At 38.0% G+C, this 24519-nt stretch overlaps 1 protein-coding gene across 1 annotated transcript in view; it reads left to right on the forward strand.

The window, feature by feature from the left end:
* Nucleotides 1-24152, forward strand: part of OXSR1 (oxidative stress responsive kinase 1) — a 91704-nt gene extending 67552 nt beyond the window's left edge. The window contains exons 11-18 of the mRNA XM_069475544.1: nt 3053-3175; nt 10853-10888; nt 14195-14341; nt 15775-15839; nt 18646-18698; nt 20172-20240; nt 21107-21171; nt 21549-24152. Coding sequence (XP_069331645.1) covers nt 3053-3175; nt 10853-10888; nt 14195-14341; nt 15775-15839; nt 18646-18698; nt 20172-20240; nt 21107-21171; nt 21549-21623 — 633 coding nt within the window. The 3' untranslated portion in view covers nt 21624-24152. The remainder of the gene's footprint in view (nt 1-3052; nt 3176-10852; nt 10889-14194; nt 14342-15774; nt 15840-18645; nt 18699-20171; nt 20241-21106; nt 21172-21548) is intronic.
* The last annotated feature ends 367 nt before the right edge of the window (nt 24153-24519 follow it).

Here is a 24519-nt window from a genome sequence, read left to right on the forward strand (position 1 = left end):
CAAAAATACAAGCCATAAAAATAAAAATAAATTGACTTCATCAAAATTAAAAACTTTTATGTTTTAATGGATACCATCTAAAAGCTGAAAAGAAAGCTTAGAGAATGGGAATAAATATTTGCAAATCATACCTGATAAGGGACTTATATCTAGAATATATAAAGAACTCTTGCAACTCAATAATAAACAGACAAATAACCCAGTTTACCAAATGGGTAAATGATCTGAATAGAAATCTCTCCAAAGAAGATATACAAATGGCCAATAAGCACATGACAAGATGCTTAATATTATTAGCCATCAGAGAAATGCAAATCAAAACATTAATGAGGTACTACTTTGTGCTCATTGGGATGGCTATAATAAAAAAGACAGTAGCAACTGTTGGTAAAGATGTGGAGAAATTGGAATTCTTTTACACTATCATGGGAATGTAAAATGGTGCAGCCACTTTGGAAAACAGTCTGGCAATTCCTCAAAAGGCTAAACAGAATTACCATATGATCCAGCAGTTCTATTCCTAGGCATACCCAAGAGAATTGAAAACATACATATAAACAAAAACGTGGCTGGGCATGTTGGCTCACACCTGTAATCCTAGCACTCTGGGAGGCCGAGGCGGGAGGATCGCTAAAGGTCAGGAGTTCAAGACCAGCCTGAGCAAGAGTGAGACCCCGTCTCTACTAAAAATAGAAAGAAATTAGCTGGACAACTAAAAAGATATAGAAAAAGTTAGCCAGGCATGGTGGCACATGCCTGTAGTCCCAGCTACTTAGGAGGCTGAGGCAGAAGGATTGCTTAAGCCCAGGAATTTGAGGTTGCTGTGAGCTAGCCTGACGCCACGGCACTCTAGCCCAGGCAATAGAGCAAGACTCTGTCTCAAAAAATAATAATAAAAAAAATGTATACAAATGTTCATAGCAGTATTATTCATAATAACCAAAAAGTAGAAACAACTCAGATGTCCATCATTTGAGTTGATTGGGTATGTGAAATGTGGCGTATCCATACAGTGTAATATTATTCAATAATAAAAAAGAATGAAGTTTTGATACATGCTATGATGTGGATGTAATGTAATGTGGATCCTTAAAACATGTTAAAGAAGCCAGTCACAAAAGAACCAAATAATGTATGGTTCCATTTCTGTGAAATGTCCAGAATTGGCAAATGTGTAGAGACAGAAAGTAGATTAGTGGTTTCCTAGGATTGGGAGTTTTGGAAACAAATGGGCAGTGGCTGATAAAGGATGTGGCATGTTTGGTGGGGATAGGGAGGGGTTGATGAATGTATTCTAAATTTTTAATTGTAGTGATGGTTGCACAACTCTGAATATACTAAAAATAATTGAATTGTATACCTTCAGTGGGTCAATTATATAGTGTTGAATTATATTTTGAATATATTTTTAAGAAGGGGGCATTCACCAACAAAAAGCTCATGGCAATTGAAAACAGAAGAAATGAAAAATTCAATATAAAGGTTGTGGGATAAGGTTGAGGGAATTTACTAGAAAGGAGAGCCAGAAGGCCCAGATATAAATAACAGATTCAAAAAGAGGATCATATGAAAAGGTTCAGCATTTGAAAGAGTTCCAGAAAAGGAGAAGTCAGAAAAACAGAAGAAAGGAAATCATTGAAGAAATAATTCAAGAAAAATTTCCAAAATTGATGGTCATGAATTTCCAGAATGAAGCATCCTGAGTACTCAGCACAATGATTAAAAATAGATTAACACTAATGCACATTACCATGATAGATCAGAATATTGGAGGCAAAAAGAGGAATCTATAATTTTCCAGAGAAGGGGGTAAATGTCACAAACAGGATCAGGAGTCATGATGACCTCAGTAATACTTCTGGAAGCCAGATCACAATGGAGCAGTTATCTTCAAAATTAATGAAAAGAAATGATTCCTAACCCAGCCTGGTTTTTTTTTTTTTGTTGTTGTTGTTTGTTTGTTTAATCAAAGTATAAAAGAAGTATGGAGATAGAATCAAGATAAGTTCAGAAATGCATGGCTTTAATAAATTTACTATGCTAATAGTGAAGAAAGGGTTTAAATTTAAAACAGAGAAGTCATGTGATCCAGGAAGCACAGTCCTCTGGATGATGGCAGAGTGCAATCTGGAATAGCAGACCTGGCATGAATTCAGCCTAGGGTGGAGCAGATCAGGAGGCTTTGGTTAGAGAGTCTTATTGAAGAAGATGATACTGATAGAATACTTAATCTATTTGAATGTGATGAGAGGAAATTTACACAGCTGAGAGAGAATAAATATTAACTCCAGGGGAAACAAAAAAGGTATGCAGGAAAGAAAAGTAATATACATTAAGGCTCAGCCGTGAGTATCATGTATATAATTGTATTATGCAAACACTGAATATTGATCTAACCAAAATTACAATATATCTTGAGAAAAGAATAGAGGATTGATAATATAGTTAAATTCTCATCTTCTGTTGTGGGAAGTCCCATAGATAATTCCTAAAACCAAAATATGAATGAATAATGATAGGAACACATTAGAGAGATGAATGTAAATCTAAAATAATAAGCTAAAATGAGTTGAAAGTGGTTGCCACCTGTGGAGAAGATAGTTAGGAGATTTCTCTTTTCCTTAACAAAACTTGCACAGCAGCTTGAAAAATATTAATATATGCAATATAATTTTGATTAAAAAACTTAAAAAACAACAGATTCTTTGTCTTGGGTTTATTTATTTTGAACAGAAAACCTTTTTTTTTTTTTTTTTTCCCAAATGTCCCAGGGCATTAAAAGATTAATCACATTTGACCTATGACTTCACATAAGAAGGATTTTGATGTTGTTTGGGCACAGAGTATAGATGTACAGGGAAGGTTGATGGTTGTGGAGACAGCAGAGGTTATGAACAGAGAGGGTTAGAATATATGAAGCGCTTGTATGGGAGCGCTTATGGGGAAGATGATTATCTGCTTAATGGGTTGAAGTGATAGAGAAATATGATTGAGTTTTCTGTTTAGTAAATGTGAAACGCTACCATAATCCATGTTCTTTCCTAATGAGCAGGTTAGGAGAGTACCAGGTTCTAGTGGCCGTCTTCATAAGACAGAGGATGGAGGCTGGGAGTGGAGTGATGATGAATTTGATGAAGAAAGCGAAGAAGGAAAAGCAGCAATTTCACAACTCAGGGTAAATTTTGTTAAACTGTATGATTTTGCTAGAACTTTCTGTGATTCTTATTCAGCTTAATCAGCTAAAATATAAAGAATACAATTGTTAGTGACAGAATTTCCTTGAACAACTTATTAACATCAGGAGCTCAGTTAATTCTGCATGAAAAATTGGACTGGCACATCTATTTGAATATGATAATATTTAGAGTATATAAAAATGACCAAATCTATAGATGAAAACTATAATGTCTAAGATGAAAAATACGCTGGATAGGATTAATTAAACATTGCAGAAGAGAAAGTTAGCAAACTTGAAGGCCTAGCAATAGAAACTTTGTTCCTGAAGTCTGTTATCCTTCTACCTGAAGAAGAACAGTGTACCTCTTCTTTAGTTGGTATATCCTAGATATATGTCTGGGGTGTGTGTGTTTGCTAAAAGCAATGAAGACAAGCGTCTTCTGCTTCAAGTTGATTGTCAGGACTCATTCCCAAGAATATGTGTGTATAGGAAATAGGGTTTGACAGTATTATGCCTTCACTCAGGACTTTTTTTGTGGGATGAATAGTGGGTACAGTAGTATCTCTGTTTGCTTTTAGGATCTACTTTGGTGAAAGCACTTAGGACTCTTTGTTGATCAACATTGAATTTTTTTGACCTTGTTTATCTAATGAGGTCTTTGAGTCTAGTCCTTTTGCAGAGCTAAGTTTGTAAAGGCCTTGCCAATGAAAATTGGCAAAATTTATTAAGCTTTAAGCTTGGAAATGCTCATAAAACATAACATACAAGCATTCATTTCTATACAATTGTGAGTTTAATGTTTCATTATAAATGTGAGACTATGGTGTCCTTTCTTCCTTACTTTTTCATGTGACTCCTTTCTGAATTGATACTGTAATGTAATCTAATATTAAAGCTGCCAGAGGAAGCAAGATCTACATGAACCTTATAGTTCTAGCTTCCTATGAAAGAGAGGATGATGGTATTTTTTTTCTAACAAATATTTGGAAAGATAAATTATAGCTTTCAATATCTGATTATTACTGCCTAACCATCTGTAAGAAATTTGGTAGGTCTGAATTAGTTATAATAGCTTTCTATAACCTCATACACTGGTATCTAAACAGCATAGAAAATTATATACTTTGTCCACAGAATAAGTAGCTTTTTCTCCAGTATTTTTCATGTTATCTTTGTAGCCATTTTTGAGATCATGAATTCTTTTTAAGAAAGTGAGTCTTTTAAAACTAAATTGAGCTTACATTAAGAAAAGAATATACCATGACCAAATGGGGTAGGGTAAAATGATGGTTCAACATTGGAAATCTTATAATATTAATAGAGCTGAGATCAAACCATATTTTTATTTTCATAGATTCTGAAAAAGCCTTTGACAATATTTAGCACATATTCATAATAAAGACTCTTGGATAGATCCAGATTTCCATCTTTGTATTATTTTCCTTATGCCTGAAGAACTTCTCTTAATATTTTTTTGTGTTGTAGGTCTGCTGGCAATGATTTCTTTAAGGTTTTTTTTTTTTTTTTTTTTTTTTTTGAGACAGAGTCTCACTCTGTTGCCCAGGCTAGAGTGAGTGCCGTGGCGTCAGCCTAGCTCACAGCAACCTCAAACTCCTGAACTCAAGCAATCCTCCTGTCTCAGCCTCCCGAGTAGCTGGGACTACAGGCATGCACCACCATGCCCGGCTAATTTTTTCTATATATATTTTTAGCTGTCCATATAATTTCTTTCTATTTTTAGTAGAGATGGGGTCTCGCTCTTGCCCAGGCTGGTCTCCAACTCCTGAGCTCAAACGATCCGCCCACCTCGGCCTCCCAGAGTGCTAGGATTACAGGCGTGAGCCACCGCGCCCGGCCTTCTTTAAGGTTTTATGTCTGAAAATTCCTCTTACTCACCTTTATTTTAACAAGACACGTTTGCAGGGCATAGAATTCTAGATTGATAGGCTTTTTCTTTCAGTGCTTTAAAGATGCTTTTTCACCATCCTCTTGCTTGCATGTTTCCACTGAGAAATCTGGTGACATCCTTTTTTTTTTTTTTTTTGAGACAGAGTCTCACTTTGTTGCCCAGGCTAGAGTGAGTGCCGTGGCGTCAGCTTAGCTCACAGCAACCTCAGACTCCTCGGCTTAAGCGATCCTACTGCCTCAGCCTCCCCAGTAGCTGGGACTACAGGCATGCGCCACCATGCCCGGCTAATTTTTTCTATATAGATTTTTGGTTGTCCATATAATGTCTTTCTATTTTTAGTAGAGACGGGGTCTCGCTCAGGCTGGTCTCGAACTCCTGACCTTGAGCGATCCACCCGCCTCGGCCTCCAGAGTGCTAGGATTACAGGCTTGAGCCACCGCGCCCGGCCTGACATCCTTATCTTGTTTCTTTATAAGTAATATGTCTTTTTTTCTCTGACCGGTTTTAAGATTTCCTCTTTATAAGTGCCAAGGTGTATTTTTCTTCATGTTTCTTGTGCTTGGGGTTTTGTTGAGCTTGTTTGATCTGTGCATTTTATAGGTTTTTATCAAGTTTGGAAAATTTTCAGTCATTATATCTTCAAATATTTTTTCTGTCCTCCAATAACATGTATATTAGGCTACTTGAAATTGTGTCATATCCCACCAATTCTCTTTTCATTTTTTTTTTTTTTTTTTGAAACAGAGTCTCACTCTGTTGCCCAGGCTAGAGTGAGTGCCGTGGCGTCAGCCTAGCTCACAGCAACCTCAAACTCCTGAGCTCAAGCGATCCTCCTGTCTCAGCCTCCCGAGTAGCTGGGACTACAGGCATGCGCCACCATGCCCGGCTAATTTTTTCTATATATATTTTTAGCTGTCCATATAATTTCTTTCTATTTTTAGTAGAGGTGGGGTCTCGCTCTTGCTCAGGCTGGTCTCGAACTCCTGAGCTCAAACGATCCGCCCACCTCGGCCTCCCAGAGTGCTAGGATTACAGGCGTGAGCCACCGCGCCCGGCCTCTCTTTTCATTTTTTAAAAATTCTTTTTTTTTCTCTCTCCATTTTGTATAATTTCTATGCTAGCCTTCAAGTTCATTTATCTTTTCTCCTGCAACTTCTAATCTTCTGCTAATTCTATCCAGTCTATATTTCAGAATCTCAGGCATTGTAATAGTCTAGAAGTTTGGTTTTTTTTTTAACCTTTTCCATGTCTCTACTTAACTTTTTAAAGATATGTAATACAGTTAAAATAATTATTTTAATGTCCTTTTCTGCTAATTCTAACATCCATGTCAATTCTGAATTGGAAACATCAATAGCTGGGTGTGTGGTGGTGCATGCCTGTAGTCCCAGCTGCTTGGCTGGCTGAGGTGGGAGAATCACTCGAGCTCAGGAGGTCAAGGTTACAGCGAGTTGTGATTGGGCCACTGTATTCCAGCCTGGGCAACAAAGCGAGACCCTGTCTCTTAAAAAAATTCTGGATGGAGGCCAGGCACAGTGGCTCACGCCTGTAATCTTAGAACTCTGAGAGGCCGGGGCGGGTGGATTGTTTGAGCTCAGGAGTTCGAGACCAGCCTGAGCAGGAGCAAGACCCGTCTCTACTAAAAATAGAAAGAAATTATGTGGACAACTAAAAATATTATAGAAAAAATTAGCCGGGCATGGTGGCACATGCCTGTAGTCCCACCTACTCTGGAGGCTGAGGCAGGAGGATTGCTTGAGGCCAGGAGTTTGAGGTTGCTGTGAGCTAGGCTGACGCCACGGCACTCTAGCTTGAGCAACAGAGTGAGACTCTGTCTCAAAAAAAAAAAAAAAAAAAAATTCTGGATGGATTTTATTTGATTGATTATTCTCTTCATTGTGGCTGTGTCTGCATACCTGGTAATCTTTGATTGGAAGCCAGACATTGTGATTTTTACCTTGTTTCATGCTAATAATTTTGTATTTCTATAAATCTTGAGCTTTATTCTGGGATACAGTAAAGTTAGTTGGAAATAGTTTAATCCTTTTGGGTTTTGCTTTTGTGATTTGTTAGTTGTGTCTGGAGCTGTGTTAATTCTACAGCTATTTATTCCCCATTACTGAGACAAGACTTTTTTGAGAACACTGCCTACCCAATGTCATGTGAGTTATTAGTTTTTCCAGTCTGGCTGGTGGGAATAGACACTGTTCCTGGCTCTTTGTGTGTGTTAGGCACTGTTCCCTCTAGTCTTTTTTGATGTTTTTTTGCCTCAGTCTCGGTTAGTTTCCTTACGCACATTCATTGATAAGTATTCTGCTGAGTATTCAAAAGCAACCCTCTGCAGATCTCTAGGGTTCTTTCTCCATGCATCTCTCTCCTCCCTGGTACTGTTTATCAACTTAATCTGCTTTGGTCTCCCTGGACTCTTAGTTCTATTTCTTCAGTTCAGGCAGTTCATTGGATTTCACCTGGGTTCCCCTTCCCTGTGCCACAGCCTGGAAACTCTCAAGGTAGTATAGTAGGATAAGGTTCACTATGTTTTTCTGCTGTTTCAGGCATCATTGTTTTTCTCTGACCAATTTCCAGTGTCTTGAAAATTTTTGTTTCATATATTTTATCTTTTTTGATTTTTTTTGGTTGTTTTAGGCAGAAAGGTAAATCTAGTCCCTGTTTACCCAACATGGTCAGAAGTAGAAGTCTACAATTGTATTTTAAGTGAAAAAATATATATATATGTAGAACTGTGCTGAAAGGCTGTGGTCCCCAACACCCAGGTCCGCAGCATGTTAGGGAATGGGGCTTAGACCTCTGTGCACCCCGCCCCCATCCGTGGAAAAATTGTCTTCCATGAAACTTAGGAACGGTTGAGGGGCGCACTCAGCAGAAGGTGAGCGGTGATCAAAAACTTCTGTATATCTGTATTTACAGCCACTCCCCATTGCTGGCATCACTGCCTGTGCTCTGCCTCCCTTCCCCCCATCACCCCCCAATCTTCCCGTGGAAAAATTGTGCTCCATGAAACCGGTTCCTGGTGCCAAAAAGGTTGGGGACTGCTGCTGAAAGAGAATATAAAGGAAGAATTAGTTCAGGTAACCTATGAACACAGTATCTGACTAGCTGCTCTTAGTCTTAGGTATAGTTATGAGGGAAAGAGAAAACTTCAGAGAAATCTTGAACTCCTTTTACTAGGATTGTTTTTCTTGGTTGCATATGCAGAGCAGTTCTGAAACTCTTGTAGATGATTTGTAGGGTTGAGCAAAAGAGTAAATGTCTTGGTGTTTTTGGGAGCTAGGATTCTCACTGTAGAAAAAGAGACAAATACAGAATGGGGCAAGGTGAGAAAGAATCCTTTGGGGATGGATTTGAATTGGAGGTTTTGGTGTGAATTCAAGCTTTTTAAAGGGGGTGTGTGTGTGTGAGACAGTGAGAATGTCTTTGTGCCTATGTATGTATATATATATGTGTGTGTATACTTGCATATATCTCATTTTTGTCTACTGAGGGGCCTCGAAGCAAAAGCACACCAATAATGATAAGCATACCTTACACCCAGATCATGGTCTCTAATGCAATTCCCCACTTAAAGGAACCAGGACTCCTTTGAGAAATCCTTTGAGAAATGGCTGGTTCCAGGGCTTGGGCAAGGAAAAGATAAGATGAATCTGGAATATTATCTTTTGCCAGAAAGAGAGGATGCTTAAAAATTAAAAACAAAAACAAAAACCTCATAAGAATACTTGAAGGAGCACCCACTGACCAACTCTGGGCCAGTTTAACCATTAAAATAATTAAATGTAGTAATCATTTAAAAGTTGGAATCTATGAGTCCATATTAATTATAAGTAGTACATAAATAAATGGAGGAACCAAGGGAGAGTTCTTCATGACAGTAGAATGCCAAGTACTGACTGGTAAATGTGAAGGAGTGTTGGAGGTGGAAAATCCTCATTTTACAATCATCATCACAAAGATGGGATCAGGCAGGGATCATCAATGATGCTAAATATAGGGGGAAGTTTTGCTGAGCAGGATATTGTCAAGGTCTTAAAGTGTCTCCCTACAGATTGCCTATTAGTTGCAAGGGAAAAACTAGTTTATACACACACACACACACACACACACACACACACTAGAGAAATAGGACAATTCCTTGACCAGGTGATTAAAATTAACTTTGCTAACAAGGGGCAGATGAACTTGTGATATCCTAAGAAGGACACGATCACTGTGTAGAATCCAACTGGGAATTCATTTAAGTTTAGTAATAAGGAAACAGATAAACCCCAAATGAGGGACGTCTATTAAAGTATATAGTAGGGGTAGAGTGACTATATTCTTAAAAAATGTTGATGTTCCAGATTTTAAAAATCTAAGGAAACTTGACAGCTAACTGTAATATATGATCTTAGACTGCATCTTATACTGGAAGAAAAACAAAAGGCTACAAAGGACATTAGGGTCAACTGACAATTAGACTATGGGCAGTAAATTAGATTAAAATATTATATCATTGTTAAATATGCTGATAACTGTAGTGTGAAATTATTTAAGAAAATATTTCTGTTCTTAGGAAATACATACTCTGATTATTAAGTGGCAAACAGCCATGATATGTGCAACTTATTTTCAAATGGTGCTGGAAAAATATGATTAAATACTTAAATTTAGAAAGAGAAAGGGAGCACCCAAATGATAAAGCAGTTGAGGAAAAAAAGGTTAATAACAGATGAATCAGGATAAAGGGTTTACTGGTGCACTTTGTAGTATTCTTATTCTAACAACTTTTCTATAAGTTTGAAATTATTTTCAGAGTTTTTAAAAAAGGATTTTAGATTGGCCACTTACTTGCTGTACTACATTAGCTATTATCTAAACCTTGATTCTCCTTAATAAGATGGTGATGAAAATTAAAAAAAAAATCCCTAAGTTGACCTTTTAAGAAGTCTGACTAAATCCATTTTTGGTAGAATTTACCATAAATTGACATTTGTTTGGAGGTAAGTTTTTTGGTAAACTACAATGTCTATATCCAGAATTACTACTGTTATGCTTTACCAAATAAACTTAGCTTAGATTTTATACACACAGATTACAACTGTTCATTTCCAAATAAATGTGATTTACACCAGGTACTTGAGACCTCACCTCAATTTATATTAGCATATCAATTTATTTCCACTAACTATTTTTTATTTTTGGACAACCCACATTTATTTACATACCAGATCCCCAAATACCTAGCTCCAAGAGTAAGGATAGTAGTAGACTCTTGAAATGCAGCTTTCATATCATTGTTTTTTAATTTTGCCTCAAGAGTTTTCTCCATTAAAGCCCATAATCAAAATTACTCTACTTTGAGAATGTGTTGGATAACTAGCTTGAAAGTTTAGGTTTCGGTCTGGGATCTTACGCACTTAATATGTTCGTGATTAGTGGAAAGAATTTTCCTTTGAAGAATGTGACCACGCTACTGCCTGAGAACTCAGTCCCATTATGTTTGCTTATACAGCTTCTAGTTGTAGAATTTTAAAATACTGTAAGTACATTGATGCATTTCTTACAAGCTACCTAGACAAAAAAAATGCAATAGTATCAGGACAGTTTTCTTTTTCCAGAAAACTTTCACTAGAGTTGCCAGTGAGTTAATGTATGGATCAGAATTAAATGGAGTTGACTTGGATTCAGCACACTTGCAGTTTGGGACTGTCTACAAGTACTGTCTACAAGTTCTGAGTTAACAAGCATCCTTTTTGTATTTCTTTTAGTCTCCTCGAGTAAAAGAATCAATATCAAATTCTGAGGTAAGTAATTGTGATTATTGTTTTGGTTTGGTTTTAATTTTAAGCACTTTTTAAAAATGTGTATACCAAGATGAGAATGAGACTTTATAGTGGTCGAATCTTAAAAGTTGGCCTAAGGGCCCAGAATGTTCGTTCTCCCTTGCTTGGTTGACTTTATAAATTGGTTTTTTGGCTTGGGCTGCTCGAAGTAGAAGGTAGTCTTTTTGCATTAATCTGTCCAGGAATTTGTCATATGCTACCTTTCCTTTTGGATTTTTTTTTTCCCACCCTCTTCTCTCGTGAAATAGATTCTATTTTCTTTAGTTACTGTGTCACTATGATAGGAAATCCTACTAAACAGAATCCTGTTACGCTGACTTGCCTTATTCTCACTACCCAAGGAAAACAACCATTTCCTGGGTCTATTCTGTCATACATTCTTCCTTCTGGCAGCATTTTCATTCTGAGCTGAGTTTTGGTCTAACGAGCACACATTTCTGGCTCTTAAACCAATTCTATTCTTGCCTATGCCCTTTCACTTCTTTTGTGTACTTAATACCCAATTTATATACATGATTATGTACACAATTTGTTTACCTAGAACTGTATTACTTAAGACTGAAAATAAATACTGTACCTTGGCATCTTAACAGGCCAGTGTCTGACAACTTATATTAGAACTGCTATTCACTAATATGTCTGGCTTTTCATCTTGGACAGGATTGCATTTACTTGCCCCTTGAAATTGCACATAACCATATCGATTACTTTGGCCAATGACATAGTATCTAGAAAGAAGAGCCACTCATGATTCCCTATTTCCTTACCCCTGCCACCATGACCTGCATCCCTGAGTAAAACTTATTAGCCCCTGCTGGCGAGAGATGGAGTTGGAATGTGTGCAAGAAATAACTTTTGTTGTTTTAATCCACTGACATTTTAGGATTATTTGTTACTTCTGACTTCAGCTACCTTGACTAATTCATAATTTCTCAGAAATTGAGCGAAAGGGTATTTTACAGATTATCCAAAGTTTTCTTTTTAATCGTCTTTTTGTTCCTTTGCCTAAATATCATTGCCACATGAGTTCTCACATACTTATATTCTCATGCTCAATACTTTGTTTTTTTTTAACTTGTGACAGAATTCATATAACGTTTTGCTCTGTATAGTAAGTACTTAGAAAATATATGTATATAAAAATTCACATAACATAAAATTTACCACGTTAATCATTTTCAATTGTACAGTTCAGTAGTATTAATGTGTTCACACTGCAGTGCAACCATCATCACTATCATCCTCCAGAACTATTTCATCTTTCCAAACTATAACTCTGTGCCCATTCTCCCCCACCCTCATTTTCTGTCTCTATGAATTTGTACTATAGGTACCTCACATAAATGGAATCATACAGTATTAGTCCTTTTGTGACTGGTGTATTTCACTTGGCATAATGTCCTCAAGATTCATCAATATTGTAGCAAAAATGTCCTTACTTTTTAAGGCTGAATAATATTCCTGTGTGTGTGTATGTGTGTGTGTGTGTGTACACATACCACATTTTTTTATTCATCAGAGGTCAGTGGGCACTTGGGTTGCTTCTACCTTTTAGCTGTTGTGCATAATGCTGTTGTGAACATGGGTATACAAATATCTCTTCAAGATTCTGATTGCAGTTCTTTTGGGCATATACCTAGAAGTAGAATTGCTGGGTCATTTGCTAATTCTATTTTTAATTTTTTGAGGGACCACCATACTGTTTTCCATAGAGGCTGCACCATTTTACATTCCCACCAACAGTGCACAAGAGTTTCGGTTTCTCCACATCCTCTTATTACTTTATTTTACATATCCTTTATTTCTGTAGTGTAGATAAACATATGTGCATACAGTTTGAAAGTTAAATATCCTTTTGAAGTAGTACTAATAATTAACATTTCCAAAAGTAATCCTAAAGTTCTATTTTTCTATACAAATCTAGAACCAGTGAGTAACTTGTGACTTCTTCTAATGTATGAAGTTGAAGGAACACAAAATTTTACTACCCTGTCTCCTTGGTTTTGTTATATAATATCAGCTATTAGGCCTCTATTTTTACCCTTTGATTTTTTTTTCTTTGAACTGTACATTCTGGCCGTTGCATTGTTTTTTTTTCCCCCACTAATTATATAATTTTGAATGTTTTTTTTTTTTTTTTTTTTTTGAGACAGAGTCTCACTCTGTTGCCCAGGCTAGAGTGAGTGCCGTGGCGTCAGCCTAGCTCACAGCAACCTCAAACTCCTGAGCTCAAGCAATCCTCCTGTCTCAGCCTCCCGAGTAGCTGGGACTACAGGCATGCACCACCATGCCCGGCTAATTTTTTCTATATATATTTTTAGCTGTCCATATAATTTCTTTCTATTTTTTTTTTTTTAGTAGAGGTGGGGTCTCGCTCTTGCTCAGGCTGGTCTCGAACTCCTGAGCTCGAACGATCCGCCCACCTCGGCCTCCCAGAGTGCTAGGATTACAGGCGTGAGCCACCGCGCCCGGCCAATTTTGAATGTTTAACTTGTCTTTGTATCTAACATCAGTCTTTTCTCCCAACTACATAATTAAAATTTATAAAATATTTCAAACATACAAAATAATATGTATATAATATCTGTGTTAGTTATTAAACTTCACATCTGTTTTCAAAATACATTTCAGATTGGGTTGATTGTCTTTGTAAGTAATAAAAAGTCCCCACACAGAAAAATGTAGCTTCTATATTTTTGTATTACATATTTAAATCTTTATTTTGGAGGTGCTATTTTGCTGGGCAAAGGGGATGGAATAGATGTGGTTAAAAATAAATATAATGCTAAGTGAAGAAGCCAGACACAATAGACTACATATTATATGATTCCATTTTTATGGAATGTGCAGAAAAGGCAAATTTATAGAGATAGCAAGTAGATCAGTGGTTGCCTAGGGCAGGGTATGGAGGCAGGAATTAATTATAAATGGACACAAGAGAACTTTTGGGGGTGATGGAAGTGTTCTAAAACTGAATCATGGTGATGTTTGCACAATTCTATACATTGTGCAAAAATCATTGAATTGTATACTTACCATGCATGAATTTTGAGAAATGTATATTAGACCTCACAAAGCTGTTAAGATTTGGAAAACCTAGAAATACTTGACTTCCGTTTGGAGTAGAGAAGTAGTGATACACAAAAACTGTATACTATACAAAAATTACTTTGAAAATGTAACCCCATAAAGGTGCACTTGGCTATCAGTAGACCTGCTTTCCTTTCCACTCAACTTAAGCAACACTGTGTGTGTGTTTTGTTATAGCTCTTTCCAACAACTGATCCTGTGGGTACTTTGCTCCAAGTTCCAGAACAGATTTCTGCTCATCTACCTCAGCCAGCTGGGCAGATGCCTACACAGCCAACGCAAGTCTCTCTCCCACTCCCTGCAGAGCCAGGAAAAACAGCTCAGGTAAAGTGGGATGTGCTTTTAATGGGCATCCTTGAGGCTAGATGAGAAAAGCAGATATTAACGTGGAACACAACCTAATGTAATCAGGTTGATGTCTTTGTAGATTTTGAAACAAGTTAGAAATTATGTCTTCACAGTTTTTGTATGTGCAGATAAGAGAGTTGTACAAAGATCACACAGGTTTTTAAGCAACAGAATAGGTTAATGATGGAAATATTCCAAACATCAAAAATTTTTGGCTGATTTGTTGTCAGCTCTGCATTAAATCATTATTATGTTTAACTTCAGAATGTATTAATAGCTGATAGAGTTCGTACAGAAAGTAAGAGAATTAGAGGCTGTACTATTTTCTTTTCGCTCACTTAGGCTTGTATTACTTATTAATACTCTCTGCTATCCATGGCTTTTTTTATTACTCTTTTTAAGATGTTTGTCAATTTTGTGAAGGTTGATCTCGTTAACACCTAGGCATTGTAATCTGTAAACCAATTTAATCAGGCACACAGAAACTTTATTAAATCATACTACGCTGAAAACAGCCAAGTGAATGAAAGCCCCACTATGAACCACTGCATGTTGTGCAACTCTCACTGTGCCCTCTAGAATCCTCAGATGCTGAATGCAACGTGTAACCTTATGTCACATAGTTAAAGAGTTTTAGTATCAGTTCATTTATTAAATATTAGAAGTTACATTTTCTTTCTAACATTTTAGATGAAAAGAAATAGAAATTAAAGTTTTGGGTTTTTTTCTTTTGCACCCCAGTGGATCTTGTGTTCTGCCTTTGGAGATGACTGCTTTGAGCACTTCCAGTTAGTAATGGCACTGACTTCATTTAATCTTTTCATTTCTGCCTATCCTAAGGGAAAAGACAGAGTTGTCTTAAGAAAACTGATGGAAAGATTGGATTCATTTTATAAACAACTTAAATAGAATGTATGTTCTCCCATAAGCAAGGAATAGCTGTACAGTTTACAGAGAGGATTAGTTTAGCCATAAAAAGATCTGAACCTATGGGTTGGATGGATTCCTGAAGGGCAGTTGGTTCAGGCCCTTCCTTTTGTGTTGCCATATGCTACACTGGCACATTTTTTAAAGTGAGAAACTTAGCTTCATGTTTTTTACCCTTGTAGAAGAGAACAGGGGTCTCAAAAATACAAAATGTAAATGTGGCTATGTATGGAATTTCATCTGGGTTTGAGAATTATCTTTCTAGTTGTGTTTGACTTAGGCTGACATTCAGCTTTTCTTTGCTGCTGGGAGTACACGTCCTCCCACAGCACCACAACAGGGAATGTCCTAGCGATTAGGATGACCTCAGCTGGAGTTGAAGAAAATTGCTGCCAAGTGGATGATTCCTCTGCAGATGACCGTTAGGCACCTCCACACTTAATGTTCCAGGCAATGACTTTATACCTTTCAATGCCTTTTAGGCTTTGTCTTTAGGAGCAGGTTCACAAGAAACCAAGATCCCAATCAGCTTAGTACTAAGATTAAGGTAAGTAGGCATTTTTTTTTTCTCTGAATATTCTGCATACGCGGGAATAGTGTATGCCTCAGAGTAATTGGACAGGATTGTGTGTTCTCTTAGGTTGTGTTATTTGCTTACAGATGTATTATCTTCCTCAGAAATAATAGTAATAGCGTGAAGACCTGAATGTTAACAGGTGCTTGACTGACTGATGCATGCATTCTCTTAGTTGTTTCTACACCAATGGTGATGAATTTGTGCATTTGAAGTATAGTTTGGGTTAGGAAGCATTTTCTATAATTGAGGAGCAGTTATTAGGGGAGCAGCATTAGCTGCCTTATCTGAAGATCAGTCTCATAATTGTGACCCTATAAACACCGTGGATTCTGAAATCAACTAACCCAAGGTGGAGGGCTTTTTGATTGTGATAGAACAAATAAAGGCCTTGTTCTTAGAAGTTAAAAAGAAACCTTCTAAATGTATTTTTAGTCTGCTTCTCTGTTTGACAGCAAGTATTCTAAATTGGTGGTTCTTGGTGGGGGCATATAGTGAGGTCCTGACAGATTGCTCACTGGGTAGCTGGATTAGGATTCCAGTGCTTTCTTGTCAGAATAGCTATGGCTGTTGTATTGCTCTAAAGAGATTTCTTTCTACACATAAATGCATTTGAAAAAAAATTAGTATTAAAGTGTCACCTGAGAGAGGTCTGTTTAAAGTGTTACTAACATTTTAAAAAAGAATTGCACTGAATTATCATTGACTCATCTCCCTTCCATATATGAATTCCTAGTCATCATCTCGGTAAGGTTGTCATTAGAGATAGAAGCAGCAAAAGCTATTTGGAGAATGTTTTGATCTTACCGCTAGGAGCAATGAAATTATGCCATAAATATGAAGAAAGCAGATTGAGTTACCTTTCCTTTACAGAAGCCTACTCAATATACCTGATCCCATCTCAAATAGTTCTGAATTAATAGGATGTCTTGGTAATCTTGTGCCATTTTAATTATACGTTAAGAATACCACTTGTCTCTATAAAACCATGGTTTTGAGGTCTTATAGCAGTTAATATACAGTACAAAAATTCTGTTTGGGCCAGACGTGGTGGCTCATGCCTGTAATCCTAGCACTCTGGGAGGCCGAGGTGGGTGGATCGTTTGAACTCAGGAGTTCGAGACCAGCCTGAGCAAGAGTGAGACCCCATCTCTACTAAAAATAGAAAGAAATTAGCTGGACAACTAAAAATATATGGAAAAAATTAGCCGGGCATGGTGGCTCATGCCTGTAGTCCCAGCTACTTCAGAGACTGAGGCAGAAGGATTGCTTGAGCCTAGGAGTTGGAGGTTGCTGTGAGATAGACTGACGCCACGGCACTCTAGCCCAGGCAACAGAGTGACACTCTGTCTCAAAAAAAAAAAAATTCTATTTGATGTGTGCTTCAGGAAGATGGAGAAAGTACTTTTAAGTGATGTAGTTAGCTTGCTGAAAGTGGTGGTTTAATGAACTATGTTCCAGACCGTTTATGGAAATAGAGGCTGGATTCTTATGCTCACTGATGAAGACTTTAAAGTTATATGACCAGAAGAGATGATAAGAAACACATTTAATCTACTTTATCATGTTGTTGTCTTTGAAGGTATTTGTGCCTGGCATGCCAGTTCAATCACTAAACATATACCAAACATTTTGATCTGAATTTTATTCAACTTTCAGGAAGACTAGATTGAACAGTCATGTATTAAGCACAGACAATGTAAAGCACTCTTAGATACTGTGGGAGGATACTGAGAAAAGAGAAAATTTAATGACTCCTTGGTAATCAAGTCAAGGTTGGAAGTTGATTTGTAGTATATACTTACACAGCCAAAAGCAAATTGCAGGTAGTATATATGCAGAAGTATAAGTCTGTACATACCGGTGTAGAGAGAGGGTAATGCAAGGGAAACTCATTTGGGGGCAGGTTGTATTTGAGATAGGTAGTTCTATTTTAAGCACAATTTCAGTAATATCCTCAAGTATATTATTTGTCAAGTAGATCTAAGCCTTCTACATTGTTTAGATAAAATGAATTTAGGTCCTAAGTAATCAGGCATGTCTGCCTTTAGATATAATGTTCTAATTTTACCTGGTTAATCCCATTACATAGTACGGTGATCACTATAACTGTGCCTTACAGTTATATTTGAATTTCTGGAGTCATATATTAACTCTGCTGCCCGTATGGACCAATTCTTCTACCTTCTTCTCTGCCCACCTAAATCCTGCCTATCCGCTAAGTGCTATCTAAAAACTACTTCTAAAGTTTTTCCTCATTATCCCAATTTCATGTATTCTCACCTGAACTCCGGTGGAATTTGAGGGAATATCATATGTTTCATTTTATGAGTTTGCTGAGACTGATCACCAGTGGTAGGCAAGGTGCTCTCCTAGACACAGTGGGCACGTAGGAGTGGGGATAAGGATGAAAAAGGGCATCCTGTATCGTTTTTAATCACACCTCCCTGTGCTCATACAGATTTTGTTTGATATACTCATCTTAGTGGGAATAAGGATGGGAGTGGGCATATAATAAGAAATAATAAGAATCTCTTCAAAGGCATGAAATATTTATATTGATGAAAGAGGGACATGGATTAAAAGGGTTGTAGGACAATTAGATGATCATTCTGAGTTTGCTCTGAGCCCTACAGTGTGAACACATCAGGCTAAATCATATGATCTGTGGGATCAGAACAATCTTTCTTTGAGGCACAGCTTTCCTAATATATGTTGATGGAATCTCTATGCATAAATTCAGAAATTCTTATTTTACACATTCTGCTTTCTTTCGTAGGAATTCAAAGAAAGAACTAAATGATATTCGATTCGAATTTACTCCTGGAAGAGGTGAGGCATCAAAAAGATTGAAAACAAAATAACTTCTGATTTGTTATTTAATGAAATGTTTCTGTCCTTTAGATGTGTTTTGGCTTTTAAAGGATGATAAAAATTTTTCTGGTTTTTGGGAACATCTGAATAATATTAAAATGCAGTTTTTTTCCTACTAAACTCATTTAGAAAACCTTACATAATATAGTAATGAATATAGCTCTTATTTACTGCTTACTATAGGCCAGGCATTGTGCTAAGTATTATCTCATTAAATTCTCACTAGAGACCCCTAAGGAAAAATTATTATCCCCATATGGTAGATGATAAAATCAAGACTTAGAGGCAAAGTAAACTCTTCAAGGTCACACAGCTAGAAAGAGGTCAAACCAGATCTGTCAGAGTCCAAAGTTCTTGCTTTCATCACTGTACATGCTTGCCCTCCATGGTGGTAAAGAAGAAACAAGGCCTACGTTCTCCTCTCTCCTCACACAGAAGCTGAGCCCTGTCATGCCCTGTTTGTGGCCATGAACTTCACCTTAGAACAAGGCTTGTTTTCTTTCTCTCCTTTATTACTCATGGTTCAGATTTGAGGAGTAGCTAGCAGCTAGCAGATATCTGTCCTGTATATCACACTTATTCTGCTGCTATCTCAGTATCATTAGCAAGTAACTATTAAAGAGAACAGATGCAGTTACACAGAAGTATATTTGTTTTACTTTTTTAAAGTCAGGGAAAGTCACATTTTCAGGAATTAATTCAAATTGCTGGTCATCTACATAAGTGTGTGCACACCCGCTCCTCAGCAGGCCTCCCATTCCCTCTGAGGGGCACAGTGTTGAGAACCAGCACTGCTGAGTTGGTTGGAGATGAGGTTAATTGGGGATACTGTGTCCTCATCTTTTTAGTTTCTAGTTATAGCCATTGCTCAGATTGTACCATCTGAGATAATTAGGTAAGAAGAAAGCCCATCAGAATAAGAAAGGGAAGTGACTTTAGCAAAAAATTTCTCCCAAAGAGAAGAGAGTGCAACTCGTTCTCTCAAGTTTTAATTGAGAATAAATTATTCTGCTTTATTAGCTCAAGAAATGTTCCACATGCAACATCATAGAGGACAGAGAGCTCAGGTCCAGGGTTGTGCTTGAAAATAGGAATTTTCTTCTGTAGCATCACTGTTGGGTGCTCTTCTGACACAAGTCTGAACCCATCTCAATGATACCACTAAGAAAGTTATCTTTATGTTGAGCTGATATTTGCCACCTGGTTCACATAGATTCTGCCCTCTAGCTAGATCTGTGAGAGTTCCTCACTTGAAATAATCCCAGTCATAGGAAAAACCGTTGTGTGGGAGGGGGACATCTTCTGCCTTCTTGATTCTGTGGATTTAGCGGTAAGCTTGGATCTGACAGTGCTGACACCCATGCTGGCTCTGAGAGTTAACAGTGACATGCATGCACAAAAACTAAAGCACTTTGTTTTTTGTCCTTGCAGATACAGCAGAGGGTGTCTCTCAGGAACTCATTTCTGCTGGCCTGGTCGATGGAAGGGATTTAGTAATAGGTAACTACACTGTGCTCTGCCCTGTACCCTTGAGTCTGTCTGTATACTTAGTACCTAGAAAAGCAGGTTTTTACTCCACTGAATAGTTTGAATCATTCTGGAAATGGTTCTTGGCTTTGCTGAAAATTACAGGTATTGGGGACATTTCCTTACCAAAAAAACTAAAAATTTCACTTTTGAGTTTGCTTTGTGACCTCCAGTGATAGTAAATGAAAGCATGCCCAGGCCTTTAGGAGACTAGTAGAAATGATGACAAAAGTCACAAGTTAAAGTACACTTGGCCATATCTAATCTATTTTGGCTTCCTAATCTTTGTGGCCCAGAGGTGGGCAAAAATCATTTAGAGTCCTAGAAAAAGCAATAAGAAAGGAAGAAGGCACAGTCAGGCCACAGGTACATATTACTGAAGGAAAAGACCATTGTCAAGGGTAGGCGCGCCCTAGACACAGTCCCCTGTAAAAGGCCAGATAGTAGTTTAGGCTCTGTGGGCCTTGTGCAGTGTCTGTCGTTTTTAAACCATTCTTAGCTCATAGGCAGAACAAAAACTGCTATAGTTTGTTAACTCCTGGTCTGGGGCTTTCTGATCCATAAATAAACAGATCAGACTTCTTTCACTCAAGTGTCTTTCCTAGGTTAATATAACATTTTAAAGAAAGTTAATTTGACAATGATTCAAGATTTACTTGTACTACTTAGAGATAAGTTTAAAAGATACTTTCATTTGAATAGTGATTATTTGATCTTCCTGCTTCCATTTTGATTGTACGCAGAATATTCTTAACTACCATTTAAGCTTTTAAAATATGGTTGAAAGTGGATTTATGTAGCTTTTCATTCATTACTTTCTCTGTTTTGTATGATTACAGTGGCAGCTAATTTGCAGAAAATTGTGGAGGAACCTCAGTCAAATCGATCTGTCACTTTCAAACTGGTATTCATCCCCTTTTCCTTATTAAGACATCTTAACCTTTTACACACCAGCACCCTCTGCAGACCAGCTTTTATATTCCCTGAGGGATGAGAATATTAAAATATGGTGGATTGTGTTCATTCAGCCTCCCCTAGGCCCTGGGCTGATGTCTTCCTTTGAGTGGCCTCCAGTCCTCGCTCCCTCTCAGGAAACCTCTGCCCCAAACCCATGACTACTCTCAAGATAAATTATTGGCCAATCTTCCTCTAGCTGTGTACCCAGACCCATTCTTTTCTGGAAGAAATACCTGTTGCACATTGTCCCACATCAGTTTTATTTGCTACCTGCAATTTTGTTTTTCTGAATAGCCACAGCTTCTCATTTTGTTTGGTTCTCAGGCATCTGGTGTTGAAGGCTCGGATATTCCTGATGATGGTAAACTAATAGGATTTGCCCAGCTCAGCATCAGCTAAACCACAGCCCTGGAAGAGGCGGCCCAAGGAGATTCCACACATGCACATCTCTGTTGCTTCTATTGGTCTAAACCCACTACTGCCAAAGAACCCAGCAACAAATCTCCCGGCTAGGAGCTTTAGAGGTCTTTCTTTATGTTCTTCCTGCCATCATTCCTCCTTTTTCCTACAGGGAAAGAAAAGTTGGATCACCAGTGGCCAGCATCCCCTTAAAGAGTTCCGTTAGTAAACTTACTCCATATGTCCCATATCTTCCTCCGTCTGAGAAGTGGCCCATGTGTCTCAAGTCCCAGGAGGGAGATCTGTCAGCTCATTCTTGCCTTACTCCAATGATGCCCCAAGTGGAAATTAGCGCTACGTTGGGCTTCCTCATCCTGCCTGTTCTCCCACACCTGCCAGGATGTGGGCATCTTGGGATATCTCTGTACCACTGGAAGTAGCAATTGAAAGTTGATTGTTCAGCTGGAGCCCAGAGAATTTAATTTAGTGGTTTTTTTTTTTTCCTTTGAACCTGATGTGAATTCTAGCAACCTTTTTTAGGAAAAAGCACAGCCTCAGATGGAGGCAGCCTAAACTGTGTTCTTGTTTTGTTCGTGGTGTTTCTAAGCATTTTGCTGAAGCTGCTCTCAGGCACCCGGTTCTTCATTGCTCCCTCCAGAAAGGGTTGCTAGCCTTAACTTCAGCTGGTGCAAAACATCTGACTGTAGCCAAACTTCAGCCATCGGATCCTTCAACATGGAACTTAGGACTGTTATTAGAGAAAACAACAAGTAATGGCTCATAAAAGTGAATTTGCCAGAGGTGGTTTTTGAACAGGAATCATAATTCAAATTAAATTAAAGAAAAACTCCTTGATCCTCCCATGAAAATCAAGTTACCTGGCCTCCAAGTCATGAGGAAATGGGTGCGCAAGGCTGAGATTTCTACAGCAATAAAGGAGACTCACAATCAGCCAGAGAGGCCTGCCTTCTGTCCCCTCTCCTGCACTGACCCTTTGGAGGGGGTCCCTGTGCGCTGAAGCTGACTCAAGATGGAAAGTGAAACCACATGTGCCGTGACCTTTAGGTTTTATGATTAGACAGTGTTCATTTGATTTTCTACAGAAATAATATAAATTATTCTTTTGGTTTAAAAAGAGCACTCATAATGCAATATGTGAATAATCAGTGCGGTTGACTTTTCTTTTTTCCTACTGTTTCATAGTCAGCCTTTGTCTAACTGCTAATAATCCTACTAAGTTTTATATGAATGGAATACTCAATCTGGCCTTAAAAAGACACACAAAGGTAGGCTGTGGGCCCTGGAAAGGGTAGGGTTGCCTTTTATAGAATCACTCAAGCCCTTTCCAGAATTGTTGGTCTGATAAACAAGATTGCTTTACCTAATTTTCTCTTGGAACATATCTGAAAGCTTTCCCCACAACTAACTTGTCACACCTTTTGTTTCATTCTGAGTTTGTAGTTTTAGTCATGGGTTTTCTTCACCTGCCCTAGGTGCGGAAACATTTGGGAAAGGGATGGATGTTGGGGAGGAAGAGATGGGGGATGGATTTCAAATGAGGGTTGAGAGGAGGGTAGATTAGAAGACCAGACATCAAAATTCAAGGTCCCAGCAGACTTGGTAAAAGGTGAGAGCCTGTTGAACTGGAGGAAGAAAGGAAGATTAACCAGCTTGCTAGAAAAACATTAGCTATTCTTTTTCTCTTTTTTACTGGGCGGGGTGGAATAGGCATAGTGGGGGGAAGCAAGGACAGGGAGGTGGGAATGAGGTATGGAAAAGAGATAGTGTCCTCTTTGGCACACAGCTAGTGAGTGGCTTACCTTAGAGTCTGTTTTTTTTTGGTTTCAAACAAGCCCATCACAATCTACTTATTTATGAATCCAAGGGGTGGTGGCATCACTCTTACACCTTTCTATGTGGAGGGGTCTGGCACCCAGCTGGCAGTGAGCTGCAGCCCATCCCCCATTCACTTTCTCCAGCCTGCCATTACCTTTGAACTGCAGTGGCGCAGGCATGACAAATAGAAGTGGGCTGGGGCTTTCTTTTTCTTTTCAGTTTATTGTTTGCCCTGCTGGGAATTAGAAGACAGATACCAAGTCCCAGGACAGTGTTATTTCTTCTTCTGCATCATGTGTGGTGGACTCCCTTTGCTGGCTTGTGCAGTGATGCTGAGAAAATAAGTGAACAGAAACTACCCAGGTGGGGCAGCAGGTAATCTGGTGAGCGACCTCACTCCATTCCAGGAGTGGTGGTTTACGGTTCACCTCTGTTGCTAGGTCCCCAGGATGCCCTTGTCCCTGGAGTAGGGACTAACTATAGCACAAAGTAATATGTGCCAATGCTATTTGTGAAATGTTTGGTTTTTCTAAATGATTAACGGATTTGTTTGGGTTTTTTGCTTAAGTTTTGAACCAAATTCTAGAGCCAGCTGATACTATTTAATAATCTGGAAGATAGAATAATGATGTATCAATAAATGGAGATTCCTCCTTATGACATGCTAGATTCTGGAAGATGTAAAATATTCAACTTTTTCCTCCTTTTTTTGAACTTTGTATTTTACTGCATGTTTCTTTCATTTTTAATCAATAAAGAATAAATTGTCCTTAGTAGTATATGGATGCTTTATTTTAGTGGCTGTTGGTGAGGAGCTGTGGGTTGTGGGTCAAGGAATCAGTACTAACTTTAATTTTGCATGTGAATAGAAGCTAAAATACATATAAATTATAAAATATGTGTATTGATCTACAAATTGTCTAGAACAGCTTAAAACCATTATATAGTTGGAGAAACTGAAACCCCAAAAGGGAGATACGAGGTCATCCCAAGGAAATTTGGTAGGGTAGGATGTGAAACTCGTTGGATGGCTTTGATCTTTTCTAAATCTTCAGTTCTG

Source organism: Eulemur rufifrons, chromosome 7 (genome assembly GCF_041146395.1).
Source record: "Eulemur rufifrons isolate Redbay chromosome 7, OSU_ERuf_1, whole genome shotgun sequence".
NCBI classification, from domain to species: Eukaryota; Metazoa; Chordata; class Mammalia; order Primates; family Lemuridae; genus Eulemur; species Eulemur rufifrons.